At 42.5% G+C, this 21,428-nt stretch overlaps 1 protein-coding gene across 1 annotated transcript; it reads right to left on the reverse strand.

The window, feature by feature from the left end:
• Nucleotides 1-15,932: 15,932 nt before the first annotated feature.
• LOC119352220 lies at nucleotides 15,933-16,626 on the reverse strand. The gene has a single exon (XM_037618924.1). It carries the CDS (start codon nucleotides 16,560-16,562, stop codon nucleotides 16,218-16,220), a length of 345 nt encoding a protein of 114 aa, XP_037474821.1. The 5' UTR covers nucleotides 16,563-16,626; the 3' UTR covers nucleotides 15,933-16,217.
• Between the last annotated feature and the right edge of the window lie 4,802 nt (nucleotides 16,627-21,428).

A 21,428-nucleotide genomic window follows, 5' to 3' on the forward strand; every position in this document is an offset into this window, starting at 1 on the left:
ATGGTAAAAATTGTGATTGTTTCTCTCATCTGCTATACATATAAATAATCTATAAAATCAATGTTTCAAATAAATAATTTTTTCTGGAAACTTCAAAAGTGAGTTAGTACAACTTTATCAAGGATATTAATTTTGTCTTTTTATTAAGTAGGCTCAAACTTCAACTCAAGTCAAAGAACACAATCTGTTTGAAAATCTGGACAATCTTCCTTCATTGTTTTTGTAGCTTCCAAACCAGAAGCACAAAAATCATAAAACTTTATTGGAGCAAGAACCTTTTCATCCTATATTATTCTATAAATATTTTTTTCTTGAGGAAACCTCATTAAGATGGCTAAGAGCAAGAGTCAACTATGAAACATGTCAGCCTTAAGGACAACTAACATGGAAAATACATGTCTTCATAAATCTTGAAACTTCATCCTGTGACACAATCTACAATTAGCTCATTGCATGCATCGTACATTGACATTTCAACTTGTCTATAAGAAATCTCTCTACATGTATTTTCTGACCACTAAAGAAAATCTCTACACTATTTGATCACTGCATCAGCAGGCTTGATCCACAATGTCTCGCTCTGCTAGGTGAAATTGCAACTTGTTGGTGGCTTGGAGAACCCTGACAGGACACAAGATACCTTCCTCAAAGCATAAGTTTGACCATTTTCTGGACCAACAGTAGTATAAATCACACCTTGAACCCATTCATTGCAGTGAAAAGCTGTCACTTAGAAGAAAGTTTGAGTCTGCAGGTGCAAGTGATAACTAAATCATACTATGTACTTAATCCTAAAAAAAATCATATGTACTTAGTGAACTGCATTATCAAAATTCAGTGATGATATAATAAAAGAGCACCGGTAAGATGTTTACATACATGTTGTGGTCATGTAGATGATTAACTCGTGCTTCTAATGGGTGAAAAATGAATAAAATGAAAGGTATTTGCACTGTACACTGGTGGAAAAACAGGCTTCCGTCCAGCCCCATAAGTCGCGAAGCTGTAGGAACCGCGACTAATGGGACCTTTAGTCGCGGTTCTGGAGGTGAACCGCGACCAAAGGCCTGGGCCCAGGGCGCTCGGTGGCCAGCTGGCGCACGTGAGGGTCTTTAGTCGCGGTTGGCCAGGACAACCGCGACTAAAGGCCTTCGGGCACCTTTAGTCACGGTTTGCCAGGCCAACCGCAACTAAAGCCCCTCCCCTATATATACCCATCCAGCAGCCAACACTTAGCCATTTGGAGCCATTCTCTTCACAAGTGGGTGTAGGTTTGCTTTTGGTTCCTCTTATGCACATAAGGTGTTTGATGAAATGCCCCAAGAGCATGAAACAAACATGACATGAAGTGTTGGAGCCACACTCCTCGATCGCGGTTAGCAACTTGATGAACCTTTGATTTGTCATTGATAAAATATGCATGTGTGCAGTTCATTGTTTAATTTATATTGTTTGTAGCTAGTTAGTTTAACAAATGCATGATGGTTAATTATATATTTTATATTATAATAATGCAGATGAATCGGCAATGGATGTACGGTAACCGACTCTCCGGCGAGTTCACTACGGGTTTGAAAGATTTCCTCGTAGTGGCTAATGCGAACAAGCAGGGGGGTTTTGTTATCTGTCCATGTGTTATCTGTAAGAATCAGAAGGGTTACTCTTCCTCAAGAGATGTTCACATGCATCTGCTTCGGCACGGTTTCATGCCAAGCTATAATTGTTGGACCAAGCATGGAGAAAGAGGGGTTATAATGGAAGAAGATGAAGAAGGGGATGATTTCATCGATGAAAGCTATCTTGCTCATTTCGGTGATACTTTCATGGAGGATGCTGAAGGTGAAGAGGAAGGTGAAGAAGAGGCACGTGATGATCCCGTTGATGATCTTGGTCGGACCATTGCTGATGCACGGAGACGCTGCGAAACTGAAAAGGAGAGGGAGAATTTGGATCGCATGTTAGAGGATCACAGAAAGGCGCTGTACCCCGGATGCGATGATGGTCTGAAAAAGCTGGGCTGCACACTGGATTTGCTGAAATGGAAGGCAGAGGCAGGTGTAGCTGACTCGGCATTTGAAAACTTGCTGAAAATGTTGAAGAATATGTTTCCAAAGGATAACGAGTTGCCCGCCAGTACGTACGAAGCAAAGAAGGTTGTCTGCCCTCTAGGTTTAGAGGTTCTGAAGATACATGCATGCATCAACGACTGCATCCTCTACCGCGGTGAATACGAGAATTTGAATGAATGCCCGGTATGCACTGCATTGCGTTATAAGATTAGAGGCGATGACCCTGGTGACGATGTTGAGGGCCAGAAACCCAGGAAGAGGGTTCCCGCCAAGGTGATGTGGTATGCTCCTATAATACCACGGTTGAAACGTCTGTTCAGGAACAAAGAGCATGCCAAGTTGTTGCGATGGCACAAAGAGGACCGTAAGTCGGACGGGGAGTTGAGACACACCGCAGATGGAATGCAATGGAGAAAGATCGACAGATGGTTCAAAGATTTTGCAGCTGACGCAAGGAACATAAGATTTGCTCTAAGTACGGATGGCATGAATCCTTTTGGCGAGCAGAGCTCCAGCCATAGCACCTGGCCCGTGACTCTATGCATCTACAACCTTCCTCCTTGGTTGTGCATGAAGCGGAAGTTCATTATGATGCCAGTGCTCATCCAAGGTCCGAAGCAACCCGGCAACGACATCGATGTGTACCTAAGGCCATTAGTTGATGAACTTTTACAGCTGTGGGGTGGTGTCCGTGTGTGGGATGAGCACAAACAAGAGGAATTTGACCTACGAGCGTTGCTTTTCGTAACCATCAACGATTGGCCTGCTCTTAGTAACCTTTAGGGACTGTCAAATAAGGGATACAATGCATGCACGCACTGCTTACATGAGACTGAAAGTGTACATTTGCCAAATTGTAAGAAGAACGTGTACCTTGGGCATCGTCGATTTCTTCCGAAAATTCATCCAGTAAGAAAGAAGGGCAAGCATTACAACGGCAAGGCAGATCACCGGCCGAAGCCTGCGGAACGCACTGGTGCTGAGGTATTTGATATGGTCAAGGATTTGAAAGTCATCTTTGGAAAGGGTCCTGGCGGACAATCAGTTCCGAAGGGAGCTGACGGGCACGCAGCCATGTGGAAGAAGAAATCTATATTCTGGGAGCTAGAATATTGGAAAGTCCTAGATGTCCGCTCTGCAATCGACGTGATGCACGTTACGAAGAATATTTGCGTGAACCTCCTAAGCTTCTTGGGCGTGTATGGGAAGACAAATGATACAAAGGAAGCACGGCAGGACCAGCAACGTTTGAAAGACCCTGATGACCGGCATCCGGAATGGTTTCAAGGTCGTGCCAGCTACGCTCTGACCAAAGAAGAGAAGGTCATCTTTTTTGAATGCCTGAGCAGTATGAAGGTCCCGTCTGGATTCTCGTCCAATATAAAGGGAATAATAAACATGGCGGAGAAAAGTTCCAAAACCTGAAGTCTCACGACTGCCACGTGATTATGACGCAATTGCTTCCGATTGCTTTGAGGGGGCTCCTGCCGGAAAATGTTCGAGTAGCCATTGTGAAGCTATGTGCATTCCTCAATGCAATCTCTCAGAAGGTAATCAATCCAGAAGTTCTACCACGGTTACAGAACGATGTGATCCAATGTCTTGTCAGTTTCGAGTTGGTGTTCCCGCCATCCTTCTTCAATATTATGACGCACCTCCTGGTTCACCTAGTCGAAGAGATTTTCGTTCTCGGTCCTGTATTTCTACACAATATGTTCCCCTTCGAGAGGTTCATGGGAGTATTAAAGAAATATGTTCGTAACCGTGCTAGGCCAGAAGGAAGCATCGCCAAGGGCTATGGAAATGAGGAGGTAATTGCGTTTTGTGTTGACTTTGTTCCTGACCTTAAGCCGATTGGTCTTCCTCGATCGCGGCACGAGGGGAGACTAAGTGGAAAAGGCACGATCGGAAGGAAATCAACGATATGTATGGACGGCCATTCTCTGACTGAAGCACACCACACTGTACTGACCAATTCCAGCTTGGTGGCTCCGTACTTTGAGAAACACAAGAATATTTTACGCTCGGACAACCCGGGGAAGCCTGAATCCTGGATTAGGAAGGCCCACATGGAGACTTTCGGCAGTTGGTTGAGAAAACATTTAATGAATAAATAAATAAATAAATATATTAATTAATTAATCAGTTAATTAAATTAATTAACTTAATTAATTGTGTTTAGTAAACCTAATTAAATAACTAATATAACTAATCTGTTAATTAATCTAATTAACTTGGTTAATTAGTTAACAGACAATTTAATTAATTCTGTTAATTCTAAAAATGATATAAAACTTTAAAAATTAATATAAAATAATCCGTAACTCGGATGAAAATACTTTGTACATGAAAGTTGCTCAGAACGATGAGGCGGATCCGGATACGCAGCCCGTTCGTCCGCCACACATCCCTAGCATAGCAAACACGTAACTTTCCCCTCCGGTTCATCTGTCCGAAAACGCGAATCACCGGGGATACTTTCCCGGATGTTTCCCCCTTTCGCCGGTACGACCTACTGCCGCGTTAGACCCCGAGACTGCCGGCGACCCCAAGTTCGACTACGGAGCACCCATCTCGCGCTCTACCGCGACACCCTCTCCCACCCCTTCCTCGCCCCCTCCTTTTGCCACCGCCCTTTCGCCACCGCCACCGCCACCGCCCCCCTTCTTCACTTAATTAATTTGTTTTTACTACATGTTTTCAGGACTGACATAATGGCGGACGATAGAGCTGACCCGATTATGGACAACTATGATCCGGACGGTGAAGCACATATGTTCGGCATCATAAACGGCGATATTCAATATGTGCCGACCGGAGAAGAAGAAGATGATATCTCTTCTTATCTGAACCTTGACGGTGAAGATGAAGGGCGCCGTCAGCAAGATGATGCCGAACAAACGTCGATAAACGACGATCTTCAAATGGAAGTAGCAACCACCTCTGGCGCTGAGGTATATATATACATTGAGCCTCTGGTGATACAAACTAACTGATTTGAATAAATATGTGTGTACTAACGCGCGCGACTCTTTCTTATTTTAGCCCTCGGCCGGATCGTCGAAACAATTGAGTACGTCGTCAAAGCGTGGCGCAACCAAGACGATGAAACAAGGAGAAACATGCACCATCGAGGTTGTCGACAGTGCAACCGGCAGGCCGCTGGAGCCCCGCAAGAATGCCACCAAGTTTGTCAGCCAATGCGGAGCCATTGTTAGAGACAACGTCTCGATCACCGTCCAGGAGTGGAATGAGCCAAAGAAGGCACGAATTGATGGTTTCACTTTTGTCGATAAGAGAACAAAAAAAGATTGCTTCAAGAAGCTTATGGAACATTTCGTTCTACCTCCGGAATACAACAAATTCGATGAGGAGGGTAACAAGATTGAGGAAAACAAGGAGAGGAGGAGGCTAGTCAAACAGTTCGCTCTTCATAAGATGGCCGACGCATTCCGGAAATTCAAGCAAAATCTAGCCCATGACTTTGTCAAGCAGAACAAGACTCCGGATTTCAAAGGACAATATGAGAAACTGAAACATGATTGGCCAGAATTTGTGAAGCAAAAGAAATCGGAGCAGTTCATTCAAATATCGAAAAAAAATAAGGAAAATGTAGCTAAGAAGGAGTACAATCATGTTATGGGGCCAGGAGGGTATCACATTTGGGTGCCTAGGTTGGAGAAGATGGAGAACGAGCTGAGGGCGCGAGGAATCCGTCCAGGTACGGAGGGATGGGACCCAAGGGCCAAAAGCTGGTGGTACGGGCATGGGGGAACGCTGAACCCGGAGACAGGGGAGTGTGTTTACCGGGGCAAATTAATTAAACCCACCCAAGCCCTTATTAACGCAATGAGGGATGCTCAACAGGGGAAGATCAAGTTCAACAGAGAGAACGACGCGCTGACAAAAGCCCTCGGGAATCCTGAACACGGAGGACGTGTACGAGGCATGGGGCACATTCCGTGGAAAATAGGGTTCCCCCAGAACGATGACCCGTACGGTTACAGAAGTCGTAAGAGAAAGATGGATCGGGAAGCAGATGTTGTGGCGCGGTTGGCATCGGAAATGGATGTGATGAAGAAAACCATGAGTGTACTAGTAGCCGAAAGAGATGCAGCTCGGGTGCAGCATGAAGATCATCCAGCGGATCTCGGAAGCCAGCAGCGGAGAAGCAGCGTGGCTTCCACGGAGGCCCCACCGGCTGGTGCAGATGCACCGACGATCGAAATTACTGCACCGGAGCCTCTGGTGGTCGAAATTACTGCACCGGAGCCTCTGGTGGTCGAAATTACTTCACCGGAGCCTCCTCGCTACCCCGTGGACGATATAAAGGAGATGAAAGAATGTCATCTGTATTATCCTATCGGGAACATGTCCATGAAGGTAGCCATCGGCAGTGCTTTACCATGTTTACCTGGAGCACTCCACCACAACAACCCCATTCAAGATGGCTATGCTCGTGTCACGGTGGAGGACATAGTCCAAGGGTTTGACGACCTGGAGATTGACATTGCTACACCTGAAGGGGAGAAAAGACTTGGAGATGTCAAGCGCCATTTCATTCTATGGCAAAAGAAGTTTATCAAGTTTCCAGACGAGGCGCCAAGGACAACAAGTCCACCCCCCTACGGTGGTGGTGGTGGCGGTGGCGGTGGTGGTGGTGGTGGTGGTGGTGGCGGTTCACCTACACCTCCGTCACGTCAGCCGACGCCGCCCCCCAGTCCACAACGTCCGGCGGGTGATCAACCGCCGCCCCCCAGTCCTCGTCCGGCGGGTGATCAGACGCCGCCCCCCAATCCACCTCCGGCAAAGAAGCAGAAGCAGTCCTGGATTATTAACCCGGACCCTTATGTACCTAAGACCACAAAGGTACCGGAGCCATCACTGAAGCCTCTCCCCACAAGGCCTTGGGAACGTAGTGCCGAGGAAGTCGACGCGGCCGCGGCTGCTGATTTGGAGAAATGGAAGGCGGACTGCAAGAAGAAAAGAGAGCCCGAGCCCAAGCCAGTATTTTCTGATGAGCAAAAGAAGTGGGCTAAGTCATTTTTGAGCACACCGTCCCAAGCCGCGAAGAATCTGCCTAACGACTATGCACGTGAACTTCGCAGGCAGGCACTCATGTTCAAGGAGAACAAAGAGCGGGAGAAGGCCGAAAGTAAAAAAAGCGGGAAACAAGTTGCCCATCTCGGGGAACAAAGTAAACAATCGATTGCCCCGCTTATAGTGGAAGCCTTCTGTCCGGATGCCCCCGAGATCATACAAGCTGCGGCAGCACAGGGATTGACTGTAACGAGTGCCAGAGAACAAGCGGCCAACTTAGGTATTACTCTTCGTGAACTGTTAGGCCTTGATGAGGCGCCAGTGAAGGAGGTAGTAATTACATATGTCAAGAATGGGCCTCTCGTCGAGCCTGCGCAGGAAAAGGATCTACCTCCACAAATGAAAGGTCTGCTAAAATGGTACAAGGGTTACATAAAAAATAAAAACGCCAAAGAATATATTTATGCGGAAGTTAGACATGAGCATCACTTCAAACATTACTATGTACAAATTGAACTGAGTGAATTGTTCCAGCTTTTCAATCTGCGCGAGCTCGATAAATCTATCATCAGTTGCTACGTTCTGTAAGTGATTTATTAATTTCTACCCCATCTCGTTCATATTGCCTGCACTATATATATGTCCTAACTATATTGTTGTGTCCGCTATTATACATGCAGAATGAAGATTAAGGAATGCAGAGTAAGGAACATCCATGATGTTGGGTTCATTGACCCACACATCGTTAATGGACATGTGTTGGAGCATCACCCCGCCGACGTGGAGGCAGACCTGTGGCACTTTCTTACAAAGCAGGAACTCAAAAGTGATATTCTATTTCCTTACCATTTTGAGTGAGTGTTTCTGTCTTGAGCACATTCTCTTTTGTTTACTCCATGCATGGTATGTGGCCGGCTAATCGATGAGTTATGCATGACGTACTGTGCATGTATCGTGTCCGCAGGTTCCACTGGATTCTGCTAGTAATTAAAGTTAACACCTCAGAATGTCTCGTCCACGACTCTGTGAATATGGATCCAAAGCTTTGGGGCGGCATGAGAAGAATGCTGCAGAAGTAATTATTTTCATTCATTTGCGCTCTATATCGATCGGCCTATTTCGTTCATTTCCTAATATCAAGTAACTAATTAATAACTCTCTTGTTCATTTAATTTTCTTTGCCTCATAGGGTTTGGAGACGGTTCGTAGATACAAAGGTCGGTGAATTCAGAAAAGAGCTAGAATTCAAAATGTTAAAGGCTAAGAATGCTGGGGATATTCAGCCACCGGAGACCAATCTATGTGGATACTATGTCTGTGAGATGATCTGGAGATACACCTCTGAGCGGGTTCCGAGTGATACCAATGCTCAGAGGAATAACCTCCGGTGGATGCTTAGTCCAGAAGCTCGCTTCCGACCACTTCAAGAGGAACTAGCTGGATGGTTCAGCAGGGAAGTCCTCCATCCTAAAGGAGAACACTATTACGAGGACGTAGAACTTTATATGCATTAAATCATGTATGGAAACTTGTTCAAAATTGTATATGGTCATCCGATGATATTGAATATATATTGTATATTCCTCTTGAATTCTTTTTGGTTCTAATTTCAAATTTATTTGAAATTGTACATTCATATGCATGTATGTAGTACCGTAGAATATATGAAACTCCTTCAAAATTAAAATAAAGCACAAAAGAAATAAAACAATACAAATTAAACAGAAAACGGGTTTAGGGGGGGCTAAAACCCTAAACCTGTGGCGGCCTTTAGTCGCGGTTGGCCAGAAGAACCGCGACTAAAGGTCCTCCGCCCCGACGGCCGCCTGGCGCCCACGTGGACGGGCCTTTAGTCGCGGTTCTTAAGGAGCCGCGACTAAAGGTGGGGGGCTTTAGTCGCGCTTATTTGGTCGCGGTTGCGCAACCGCGACTAATGGCAGTTGCGAACCGCGACCAAAGGCCTTTTTTCCACCAGTGGTAATGGAGTACTAGGCAAGCCAGCAAGAGCAACAACAGCGGCATATATACACAGGACACAGCAAGCACTTCAGTACGAGAGGTGGAGAGCTGGGTGGGGAAACTATCCTTGCCGGCGGGAGATTCGGAAACGGAGGGCGTTGCTGGAGGCGATTGCAGGCGACGGCGGAGGCGAACTCAGGCGACGGAGGAGGCGAATCCGCAGCGGCGGCGCGCGCGCTCGTGAACCGGTCGCGGCAGTCGGGATCGAGTCCCCAACGCCCGGGATCCATGCGATACTCTGGAAAGGTAGGAGCCGAGCCGAGCCTGGAGCCGAGCAACGCTTGGGAACTGATGCGGAGGAGACGATCCGTTCGATGCAGAGCTTGTCCACGTGGCGCGAATCGAAGGCGGGGTTGCACAGGAGGAGGTTTGGAGCCGGTCTCCACCGATTTTTTTCCGTTTTTATCAGATGTATAGTAATTTATATGTGTGCCATCGTATGGGGTCCCACCTGTCCGGCAAACATCACAAATTTTATTATAGAATGAAAAATAACATAGCTTGGGATTCGAACAGGTGATCTCGGTTGAAACAGCGCGCACAGCTAGCCACCAACAAAGAATTCACTTCCCGACAGGCAAGCATACGGAAACTTTATATCTTTTACCTAAATATATAATGTAAGTAGACTAACAAGAAGAGCTAAGTAACGTAAACTAGGAATTTAATCTAGAAAAAGTTTACGACCATGGAGTCTCATGTCTTTACAATTTATACGTCTATATCAGGATGTGATCGTGGGCTGCAATTTATGTTAGTTTTTTTTTTCAGTTTCGAAATTTGTAAAAAAAAAGAATTCTCCCTCCGATCTAAAATAATTTTCGCGGTTTTGAATTAAGATTAGTTCAACCTTATTTCAAAGCTGCAACACTTATTATTCATCAAAGGGCGTAATAAATAAATATCATACATATAAATAACAGAAATTAGACAAAACAAATGCTCACCTATTAACTTAAGAAAATCATAAAATTAATTATGAATTATTTTTAAAATTTTAAAAAGTGTTTGCATAATAAATAAAGTACTAAAGTAATTTTATAAAATACTTTTTTGAGCAAACTATCATATAATTTTAAAAAAATACATATTTTAAACAAAAAATCATGTTTTATATAAAAGTTATCATGCTTTAAATTTTTTATGTTGTTTTAAAATTGTTTATGCATTTCGGTAAAGTTTGTTTGTTATCTAAAAATATGTATGTATTTTTAATAAATATAGATATATGTTTGGAAAACAATACGAGCCTACTGTGCAATCGAACTACAGATTCTCAAACTAATACATACTCAAATTATATATATAATTATAATTTAGATTTTTTTTACAAATTTTGAGAAAAAAGAAGAAAAAATAACATGTTTTAAATGGGCCGCACTAACTTTAGTCTGTTTTAGCCCAGCAGGCGTTCTGTTGTAGACATAATGATTCACAACCCTCTTTTGTCATCAATATTCCATTGTTTGTGTTGGTGCGCCGACCGGCTCTTATCTATAATATCACATGTTCAAAATCCCCAAGGTTGTATTATTTTTCCCCATTTTTAGTTTACGTTATTTAGCCAAACAATGGATAGGTTTAGTATCCATGCTTATTTCCAAGCTTTGGCTAATCAAAGAAGGAGGAAAAGGAAGATTCCTGTATTGATAGGAGAGGATGGCCCTGTTGACGATACTAAAGAGATCCTTAATATTGCAGTAGATTACTACAAGAAGCTGTTCTGTAGGGAGCCTAGTTTAGATATTTTTCTGAAGGATAACTTCTGGGAGGAGTCAGAAGTAGTGTCTCCTAGTCATAATCAGAAATTAGATGCTGATATTACTGAGGAGGATGTGAGAGCTGCTGTATTTGGCTCTTATGCTGAAGGTGCACTAGGCCCTGATGGTTTTCCCTTTCTCTTTTATCAGCATTTTTGGGAGGTCATCAAAGAGGATTTCATGCTGATGGTTGATGCTTGGAATAAGAATGAGCTAGACCTGTATAGGCTGAATTTCTCCCTTTTGACCCTTATCCCTAAAGAGAATGATGCTAACATTATTCAGAAATTTAGGCCTATAGCCCTTACCAATTGTAGTTATATTTTTTTTTGCTAAATGTGTTACTAATCAGTTGGGGGATGTTTGTGACAAGCGCATATTTCTCAACCAAACTGCTTTTATTAAAGGTAGATTTATTATTGAGAGTGTGGTGTCTGCTCATGAAATTATTCATGATGTTGTGGTTAATAAGAAGGAAGGATTTGTCTTTAAGCTAGACTATGAGAAAGCTTATGATAAAGTGAGTAAAGAATTCCTTATTAGGATGTTGTATCATAGGGTCTTTAGCCAAAAGTGGATGAAGAAGGTTGAATCCCTCCTATATAGGGGATACGTAGGGGTTAGGATTAATGATTGTAGTAGTGAGTTCTTTGAGACCTCTAAAGGGGTTAGGCAAGGTGACCCTGCCTCTCCCTGTTGTTTAATTTGGTTGCTGATGTGTTCAGTAAAATGCTTATTAAAGCAGCCAAAGCTGGGTTGATATCGGGGATGATGACTGAGGTCTTCCCTCAAGGGGTTGTTAGTCTGCAATATGCAGATGACACTTTGCTTTTCCTGGTAACAAGGTAGATAATGCTAAAAATATGAAATGGATCCTCTCCTGCTTTGAGCAGATGTCAGGGATGAGAATCAACTTTCATAAGTGTGATCTTGTCCCTATTAATGTTGGGGAGGATGAGGCCAACTGTGTGGCACAGGCCTTATCTTGTGGCCTTGTCTCTTTCCCTATAAAATATCTTGGTTTCCCTCTTCACCATTCCAAAATTAGATGGGAGGATCTGCAACCTTTGGTTGATAATAAAGTCCTCAAGAGAGCTACTGGATGGAGAGGTAGACTGTTAGGGTATGACAAGAAGCTAGTCCTAGTTCAGTATTGTTTAGCTAGCATCCCTTCTTACTTGATGAGTATGATCAAATTCCCCAAGTGGGCTGTCAATTTGATTAACTCACAGATGGCTCATTATTTCTGGGACAACTATGAGGGACATCATAAATATCACCTTGACAATTGGGGTTTGGTTGCCCAGAAAAAAGAGTTTGGTGGGTTGGGTATAACTAATCTTGTTGATATGAATCTTAGCCTTCTGGCTTCCTGGTTGTATAAATACCAATTGGGAGATTGCAAGATTTGGAAGCAGATTGTAGATAATAAATATAGTACCAAAGCCCCCAACATTTTCTCTTGTCCTGGGGTTAACTCCTCTCCTTTTTGGAAAGGAGTCCTATGGGCTGCTAAAGTTGCCAAGGTAGGCTATTCCTGGAATGTGGGTAATGGTGTGAAGATCAAATTCTAGGAAGACCAATGGTTTGGTAACTCTAGCCTTGCCATCCAGTTTTGGGAGCTTTATTGTATTGCCAATGAACATAACATCACTATTGCTGATGTTTGGGATGGGAATAATTTGAAGATATATAACCTTCAGGAGATGCGTAGATCATAGGTTGGGTCTCATGTGGTATGATCTTATTAGCATAGCTCAATCTATTTGTTTCTCTGATGAGGAAGATGCTATGGTGTGGAAATTTGAATCTAATGGTGCTTATTCTGTTAGATCCATGTATACTTTTGTTAACTTTGGAGGGATTGTGCCTGTTCACATCCCTGATATGTGGAAGGTACATGTCCCTCCTAGGATCCATATTTGCCTATGGCTGATTTCTCACAACAAACTGCTCACTAGAGATAATTTGAGTGAAAGACAAAATGTTGAAGACAAATCCTATTTGTTTTGCTGTGATATGGAGTCCATTAACCATGAATTTTTTGAGTGTGTGGTGGTCCAGGAGATTTGGAAGATTATTTACAGTTTAACTGATAGGAATGGGAAAGCCGCATATGAGGCAGTTGCTACTATGTGGGCTCATGAGGATCGTAACCAGACCAATAATCTGATCAATGCTGCCACTCTCGGGGCTATCTGGAAGTGCAGAAACGATATGTGTTTTAATGGTAAATCTTGGCTTGGTCTACAGGTTATCCTGAGGAAGATTGCGACCTTTTGTCATCAGTGGCAGATCCTGTGTGTGGGAAGCGCAAGAGAGCAATTGGTGACGAGCATGACATCCTTATGGAATGCTGCAAGAAATCCTCCGCCGTTACTCTGACCAGGGCCAGGCTGATAAAACAGGAGCTGTGGGCTAAGTACAGGACAAGGCTAGCACGCAGAGGTGGAAAGGAAGACGACTTGGCGCTGGAGCTGCTAGTGTAGGTTGTTTTTGTTGAGTTTCCCAGGTTGTGGCACACGTATGTGTCTGTCGTAGGGTAAGAACAGGCCCCTGTGTATGGTCTGTTGGGTTTAGTTGTTTTTTATTTGTGTCTTTCCTTTAGGATTGTGCCGGGGTTGATACCTTTATCCACCCTCGAGTGCTGTAATAACTGATACTGTTGGTTTCGTTTTCTATGAAAATGGAACTGGGGCGTAGGCCCTTTCCCTCTAAAAAACATCAAATGATATCTTTGTATGTTGGCTAGCCGCGGACGCCTGTTAGACCGAGAACACTAGTTCGGATTCACTATGGCCTATTTTTCATTCTATTATATATTTGTGATATTTTGCTGACACGTTGGACCCACCAGATGTCATACATGCAAATTACTATACACGTGAAAGTGGCTTTTACGTGAGAAAAAAAATCCAAGGTTTTCTTTTTTTGCAAAAGGAACGCGCCACCCGCCCTGTCCTCACGGACAGCGGGCCCTACGCCAGGCTGGCATGCCTCATCATCGTCGCTGGCGTATACAAACACGAGTAACATCGTATTTGCACGTCCGAGCCAAGTTTTTGCACCACTTCGATGTACACCACAAGTTCTAGCACTAAAGTGACCAATCACGCCAAGTTCTAGCACCACCAATGTAATTGACTCTTTTTATTACTTTTCTTGTCTTACACTTTGTTTTCACGCACATTTTTCCTTCTTTTTTTGCTATTTCTTGAACTATTATAAAAATGCTTCACTAAAAATAGCCAATATGTATTAACAAAATTGTTCACAATGTTTTCACGGACTACCTTTTTTTTTGCAAATTTATAAAAATATTCATAACATTTACAAAAAGTTCATTTCATTTAACAAAATGTCCACACGTTTCAAAAACCAGTTAAGATATGTTTTTAAAATGTGCATGCAATGTAAATATTTGTTTGCGCAATTTTTAATCAATGTTCAGGACATCTAAAAAATATTTTTTAAAATATTCACATAACTTAAAAAATGTTCACACGTTTACAAAATGTTATGACATTGAAAAACTGTTCACATGTTTAAAAATATGTTCATGAATTGTTTTTAAAAATGTTCATGAAATGTAATTATTTGTTTGCGCAATTTTTATAAAAGATCATACCTTATTAAAAAAGTAGTTGTGCCACTGAATAAAATGTTCATAACTATTGGAAATGTTCACATGATTATAAAAAATGTTCATAAAACGCTAAAAAAATTCATGCAATTTAAATATTCATAAAGTCTAATCAAGAGCAGGGTCTGGATGAGCGACCCCTGTGTGCTCATGGGCAATCAAATCGTCCGAGCCTAACAAGGAAAAAAGTTGTCCAGTTGTTCATGTAAAAGAACACTCTAATGTTAATACCTACTACTAAAGCAAGATGCGTTTCTCTTATTTTTTTAATCCGTTCACCTATATTATCATTTATTGAGTTTTGATTTTTTTTGCCCACACATCAAGCACTATGTGACACGACCAACTGGGCTAGCTCAGTTATTTGTTTAAAAGTAGTTCCTTTGTTAAATGAGGTTTAGTTCAATAGCTGCGCACGTTATGGGCTGGTGCCAGGTTTTGATTTCCAAAGAAAGCAAAAAATAATGAGCTGTGCTAAAGAAAAAAAGGAGACGTCGGTGGGACTACAACTCAGGCTGCAACAAAATTAGGCTATCGTACAGCCGTGATGATACTTGGATGTTTTTTTTTTAAATAGTTCCACATCGCTATGATAAATACGCACTCATCAGTTTATATACGTTCCATAATTCTCTGTAACATCAACCAGCCTCCATTGGAAACAAACAGTGAGCTATGGAAATAAGATTGCGATATGCTGCACATACAAGATGCACAACAATGACTTGAGACGCCTACAATGAGGCTTATATAGGGGGCGCATGGAAGCAGCTGATGTGTAGCGAAAACAAAGGTACTGCCATGCAGTCTTGTTGAAACATTATCCTCGGCAGCTGGACGACATCGTGTCAAATACAAAACGAAAGAAAGCATGACGCTGGCCTTGCTAATGTCCAAAGACTCCAGCCTCGATCAGCTCATGACGTTTTTTGCCAAAAAACATGACACTTTTTTGTCGCTAATGGACTCGGGGGCCAAACCATAAATGGCTCAAATATTTTTCCAAAAAATCTATCTATCATTGTGCATGACCCCGCTCACTCGACCAACTGATGCGCGTCACCGACGAAGGAGGAGTCGGACTTGGAGTATTTGGCTCACAAAATGTTCTCATTTTTTCCTATTATATTAACCTAGAGTAGAAGATCTTTGTGTCACACTCATAATCTTCCTATTATATTACCCCATGATAGAGGATCATTATGCAATACTAATGGTCTTCCTATTATATTAACCTATGATAGAGGATTTTTGTGCATCGCTCATGATCTCACCAAACAAGAATGGAAAGAGGATGAAAAGTGGCGACACTAATGAGCCATAGTGTTCAAATAGAGGACATGGACCTATGAATGGTCTTGAGACATGCTTATTGAGCTATCTGGACATACAATGTTTTTTTTTTCCCGTTGCAACGCACGGGCCTTTTGTTAATAATATACAAACAAAACAGGATGAAACAAGAAATTCCACCCACAATTATTTTTGATTGGTACAAACTAAAAAGACACAAGTGACCGATCAACGCTCACATACGTAGAAAAACAGAACAAACTCACATGACACACACAAGAAAATAAAAGCAAACAAGGAGCGGGTGGACATCGACCGCTTGAAACCAACATGCAAGAAACACACATATCCAACGAACTAGAGGTCTTGCATGCATGACACGCTCACTAGTCACTAACATGCCTTTTCCCTGACGCATTGCACATTATTCTGGGCACTTTTGCCCTGAGCCTTCCACGCCATCTTCATCTTGCAGAGGCACGAGTGGCCTCCAAAGGCTATGCAGCAGTCCACTCCAACCTTCATGACCTTACCCCCCGAAAAACGCCTGTCTGCAATGGCATTTTTCATACCTTCTCCAAAGCTCTTGAAGCACGCATTCACGACGTCCTGATCGACCAAGTCGCACACTGGCGCACCGCCGACGGCAGGTGCGGGTACCTGGCCCACAGCAACAGCACATATCAGCGCGACGAGCGCCGCCACAGCAACGAGCCTCGGGAGCATTGCTACAGCCATGACCAGATCGATGCAGGATATAGCTGATCGAAGGTCGCTGCACTCACTCACTGCTTATGCCTGATGTGGGTTGTTTTCGTGTAGAGGTCTACCGGAGCTAGCACTAGCTTTTATAGAGCTAGATAGGCGTGGGCATTTATCCCGGTGTACGTGGCTACTATGCTTAATCACGTGGGCTAGCAATCGCCACTTAACCTGACATATTACTCCTCGTGTACCGGTGTACGCTTTCATACGTGACAAATCATGTGCTTCTTCCGTGTCAAAATAAATATCTTCATTTTATACGAATTTTAGTACAAAGTTATACTAAGGTTGAGACTTGAGAGGGAGTATTACACATTAGCTACTGATTCTCATATATCCAGGTATAAATGGGTCTCATGTTTTTAAGGCAGGATGATGAATCACACGATCATAGTGAGTTAGGCACATGTCGCTATATATGCGCTGAGTGTCCAAGTGAGCTGAGGAATATCATCGCGCATTACTGCTGTAAGTACATCCCCTACCTGCTTGTTGTCGACACAAATATAAGAAGTGAAGGTGGGTGCACACACAAAGATTGTGCTTTATTAAAAGAGTGAATTCCACTTTTTACTCCTTAGTTATGCATTTTTGACACTAATTACCCTGTCGAATGAAAAATCGTCAAGATTAACCCTTTTAAAAGCTTTGAAACCTTGTTTTTTTATGCGTGTCTATTGGGCAAGGTGTAAGGTGTTGACCAGAGTTTAAAAATATCAACATGAGGAGGAGGATTTGAACATATGGGTAAGAGAAATCTGAACATGAATATCGATTATGCCCTCAGATCTTTACGCATTTTACCGTGCCACGTCGGCGTAACATGCCGGTACTATCTAAGAGAAACAAGCAAAGTGCTAAACTGGGGTAAAACTGTGTTCAAAATCTTCTAAATGAAATATTTGGTAGAAGTTGCACTAAATAGGGTAATATGTGTCACAAATGCAGAACTACAGAGTAAAAAGTGGAATTCACTTTTATTAAAACATGGCACTTCTAGGCAAGGTGTGTGGTGACACGATGCGACGATTCACAAGATGGCATTAATTATATTATCACATCATTATAAATATTAAATGTATTTATCTAGTTTATCTAAATGTGCAAAAATATTTGTAACTAATAATCATTTTTCCCACTCAAGAATCACTGAAGCTTAAGCATCTCACTGTGGTGGTGTGCACTGATGAAATCCTTGAAATATAGAAAAGTGAGAAATGACGACCATCAGTTATTTAATAAAGTGGCATGGTCGTATTTAACTCCATTTGTTTTATGAAGATTCTTGGATGGAGGCGCAAAGGATTTGGTTCTGAATTATTTTTACATCAGTTATTGATTCTGCTAATACATATTCTACGGTTCTACCTCACATGGCCCGTCAGAAACAAATTTGTTTTAGGTAGGCCATGTACTCAAACAAATTCCCCCAAAACAATCCCCACAAAAAAATAAGTTCCAAAATCCCGGGTTCACTTTTCCTGACAGAAAATTGAGCGCCTTTCACTGAAGTTGTGCGTGTGCTCAATCAATCTTCAGCTGTGGAGACTTTACCGAACCTGGTTCGCTAAGGTGTTCATGTGAAGACTGCGCACTTCATGTGTTCGGTTCTTGAGTGTGCAGCTACCGTCGAGTACATCGACGAAATGAATTTGTTTACTTATGTGTTCTACTCCCATTTCAATCTTTTACGGTGCTATAAAACCGGGTCAGCGGAACAGAAGTGTGAAGTCTCTGCCCTTCTCCGTTCCACAGTAATTCGTGTATCTGACTAACGAAAGAAACGATTTTCCAACTTCAGATGTCAAAACGATTTTCCAACAAATTGCATGCATCTTTCGAAAAGAAAAACGATTACATGCATATTTATGGCTCTGCACTTCTGCAGAACACACAATCTTCCGGCCCAATGAGGACATGAATAGGTCATCCAACCCAGCAAGCTAGCTCCAGGCATCGTTTTTTTTTTTGAAAAAAAACGAAATTTTATTCATTAGCAATAACCAATACATCGTTTGTGAGAAGTGTTACAATTTCACTAATAGGCTCCTCAAACCAAACCGAAGTCGAAAAAAAATCTAACTAATCTAGCAAGTTCATGTGCTACTTTATTTGCCTCTCTATTACAATGTTCAAATTTAATCATGATAAAATCACAAGCATAGTGATAGCAGTCATCGAAAATTACCGCCGCCGCTCCCGCTGACTGTCCTCCGTCTTGCATTGTCTTAACCACCTCCAGATTGCCAGAGTTGATGATTAGGCGATTACATCCCGCCCTTTGCGTTAAATTTAGGCCAAATTTGAGAGCTAAGGCCTCCGCCATGAGAACGTCCGTACAATAGTCTATTTTTTCATTCCCTCCTGCAATAAACCTACCTTTGTCGTCTCTCAATACTGCCCCATCATACCCTCCAGCAAGTCATGGTCAAAAGAGGCGTCAACATTGAGTTTCACAAAGCCCCTAGGAGGACATTGCCAACCCCCCTTTTTTATGGACGCATTTGAAGATGAAGCATTTACAAAATTATATGCAAGAGCTATGGTCCCCATTGAGATCTGGGTCGCATTTTGAGTGAATTCCTTATGCACTAATTTCCTTCTTTCCTACCATAGATACCAAGCAGAGATAGCTATCATTTCTCGAACATTTTCGTATCCCATAATGCGCAGATCTTGATCTGGAAGGAGTAATAAGTATTCCAGTATTGCCTCCCCAGCACAATCAATCTCACAAGCTCTCTCAATAATCATATCCAACCCTAGCCTTTTCCAAACCTCCTTCGCTTTTCTACATAGGAAAAGCAAGTGCTTTGTATATTCTACACCCTGGGAGCATGTAGGACACAAGGGCGAGACCTTCATGTGTCTATTAGTGAGTGTTGCCCGACATGGAAGAGTACCATGTAGTGTCCGCCATAAAAATATTTTGACTTTAGCCGGACAAGATAACTTCCATATCTGACACCATATAGGGTTACGTGTGCTCCGTCCCATCCCGTTGGAATATTTTAGTTTGCTCCCATACTAATAGTTCCACTCCACAGAGTAGGCAGACCGTACCGAAAACAGACCATTTTTTGTATAACTCCAGGCAATAAAATCTGTCATATTATGTTGCGAAATTGGGATTGAAAGAATCCGTTGTGCGTCAATGGTCCACATAGTTTGTCTAATCAGGTCCTCATCCCAATCATTGGAGACCGGGTCAATCAAATCTACAACTTTTGAGAATAAATGCCCCCTCCTAGGAGTCACAATCTTCCTAGTGGCACAATTTGGGATCCAGGCATCTTCCCAAATATTGATGTTATGTCTATCCCCCACTCGCCAAATATAACCTCGCTTGAGAGTAGTGATGCCTGCCATAATGCTTTGCCAGGTGAAGGAAGCACCATGTTTTGGCTTGGAGTTCAGCAAATCACCATTAGGATAGTACTTTGCCCTTAGAATAGTAGCACACAAGGAGTCAGGATTATCAAGGAGACGCCATGCCTGTTTTGCAAGCAGAGCCAGGTTGAAACAGTGGATATCACGGAATCCCATTCCTCCTTGGTTTTTTGGTACACACATTTTCCACCAGGCCATCCAATGCATTCTCTTCTGGTTCTCCTCGTCTCCCCACCAGAAATGCGCCATCGCGTCAATGATTCCTTTACAATTTTTTTAGGAATTTTAAAGACCGACAATACATAGGTAGGTATGGCTTGGATCACCGCCTTTAATAGGATCTCCTTCCCTCTGGCAGATAGTAATTTTTCCTTCCAACCACTAATTCTCTTAACAATACGTTCAATCAGAAAACTAAAGCAGTCTGTTTTATCAACACCCACATTTGCTGGTAAGCCCATATATTTATCAGTGAGGGCCTCCGTCATTATATTTAGCGTTGTACACAATTGTTCTTTGATCTCTACCTTTGTATTAGGGTTGAAGAAAATACTGGATTTTTCAACACTTACCAGTTGTCCTAACGCCGCACAATATAAATCTAGTACTGATTTCAGGTTTTCCGCATTACGTTGGTTGGCTTTCATTAAGATCAATGAGTCATTCGCAAAGAGAAGATTTGTGACCGGTGGGGCGTCTCTACAGACTTTTACTCCTGATATGTTTCCATTCTCCTCAGGATGCACAAGCAAGGCATTCAATCCTTCTGTGCACAACAAAAAAGGTATGGTGATAGCGGATCCCCTGTCTCAACCCTCTCGTAGGCTTAAATCTCTCACTTTCCTCTTCATTGATCCTTACTTTGTATTCTACGGTTGAGACACATTGCATAATCAAGTTAACCCACTCACGACGAAAGCCCAGTTTCAACATAATCTCCTTAAAAAAAGTCCACTCAACTCTATCGTAGGCTTTATGCATATCAAGTTTTATAGCACACAAGCCCTCTCTACCCTCTCTTTTGTTCTTTATTGTGTGTAAACACTCATAGGCCACTAAAATATTATCCATTATCAATCTACCCGGTACAAATGCACTCTGTGTTGGGCTAATAATTTCTGGTAAAAAAACCTTCAATCAAGAAGCCACCATTTTTGCAATTATTTTATATAGCACATTACATAAGCTGATCGGCCTAAATTGAGTTACCTTCTCTGGTGTATTAATTTTAGGAATCATCACAATCGCCATATCATTCCAACCCTCTGGTATAGTGCATGTGTTGATTGCTGTCAGGACCTCCTCAGTTAAGTCTTCCCCCAGCATGGGCCAAAACCTTTTATAGAAGATAGCATGGAGTCCATCTGGCCCTGGAGCTTTCAAGTCCCCAATATCAAATAAAGCCTTGCGAACATCTTCCGCAGTATAAGGGGCAAGTAGAACATCATT

Source organism: Triticum dicoccoides, chromosome 2A (genome assembly GCF_002162155.2).
Source record: "Triticum dicoccoides isolate Atlit2015 ecotype Zavitan chromosome 2A, WEW_v2.0, whole genome shotgun sequence".
Taxonomy (NCBI): Eukaryota; Viridiplantae; Streptophyta; class Magnoliopsida; order Poales; family Poaceae; genus Triticum; species Triticum dicoccoides.

Bases quoted from the DNA above. Each gene is read 5' to 3' on its own strand.
- LOC119352220 (XM_037618924.1), bottom strand. From the start codon at position 16,562: ATGGCTGTAGCAATGCTCCCGAGGCTCGTTGCTGTGGCGGCGCTCGTC.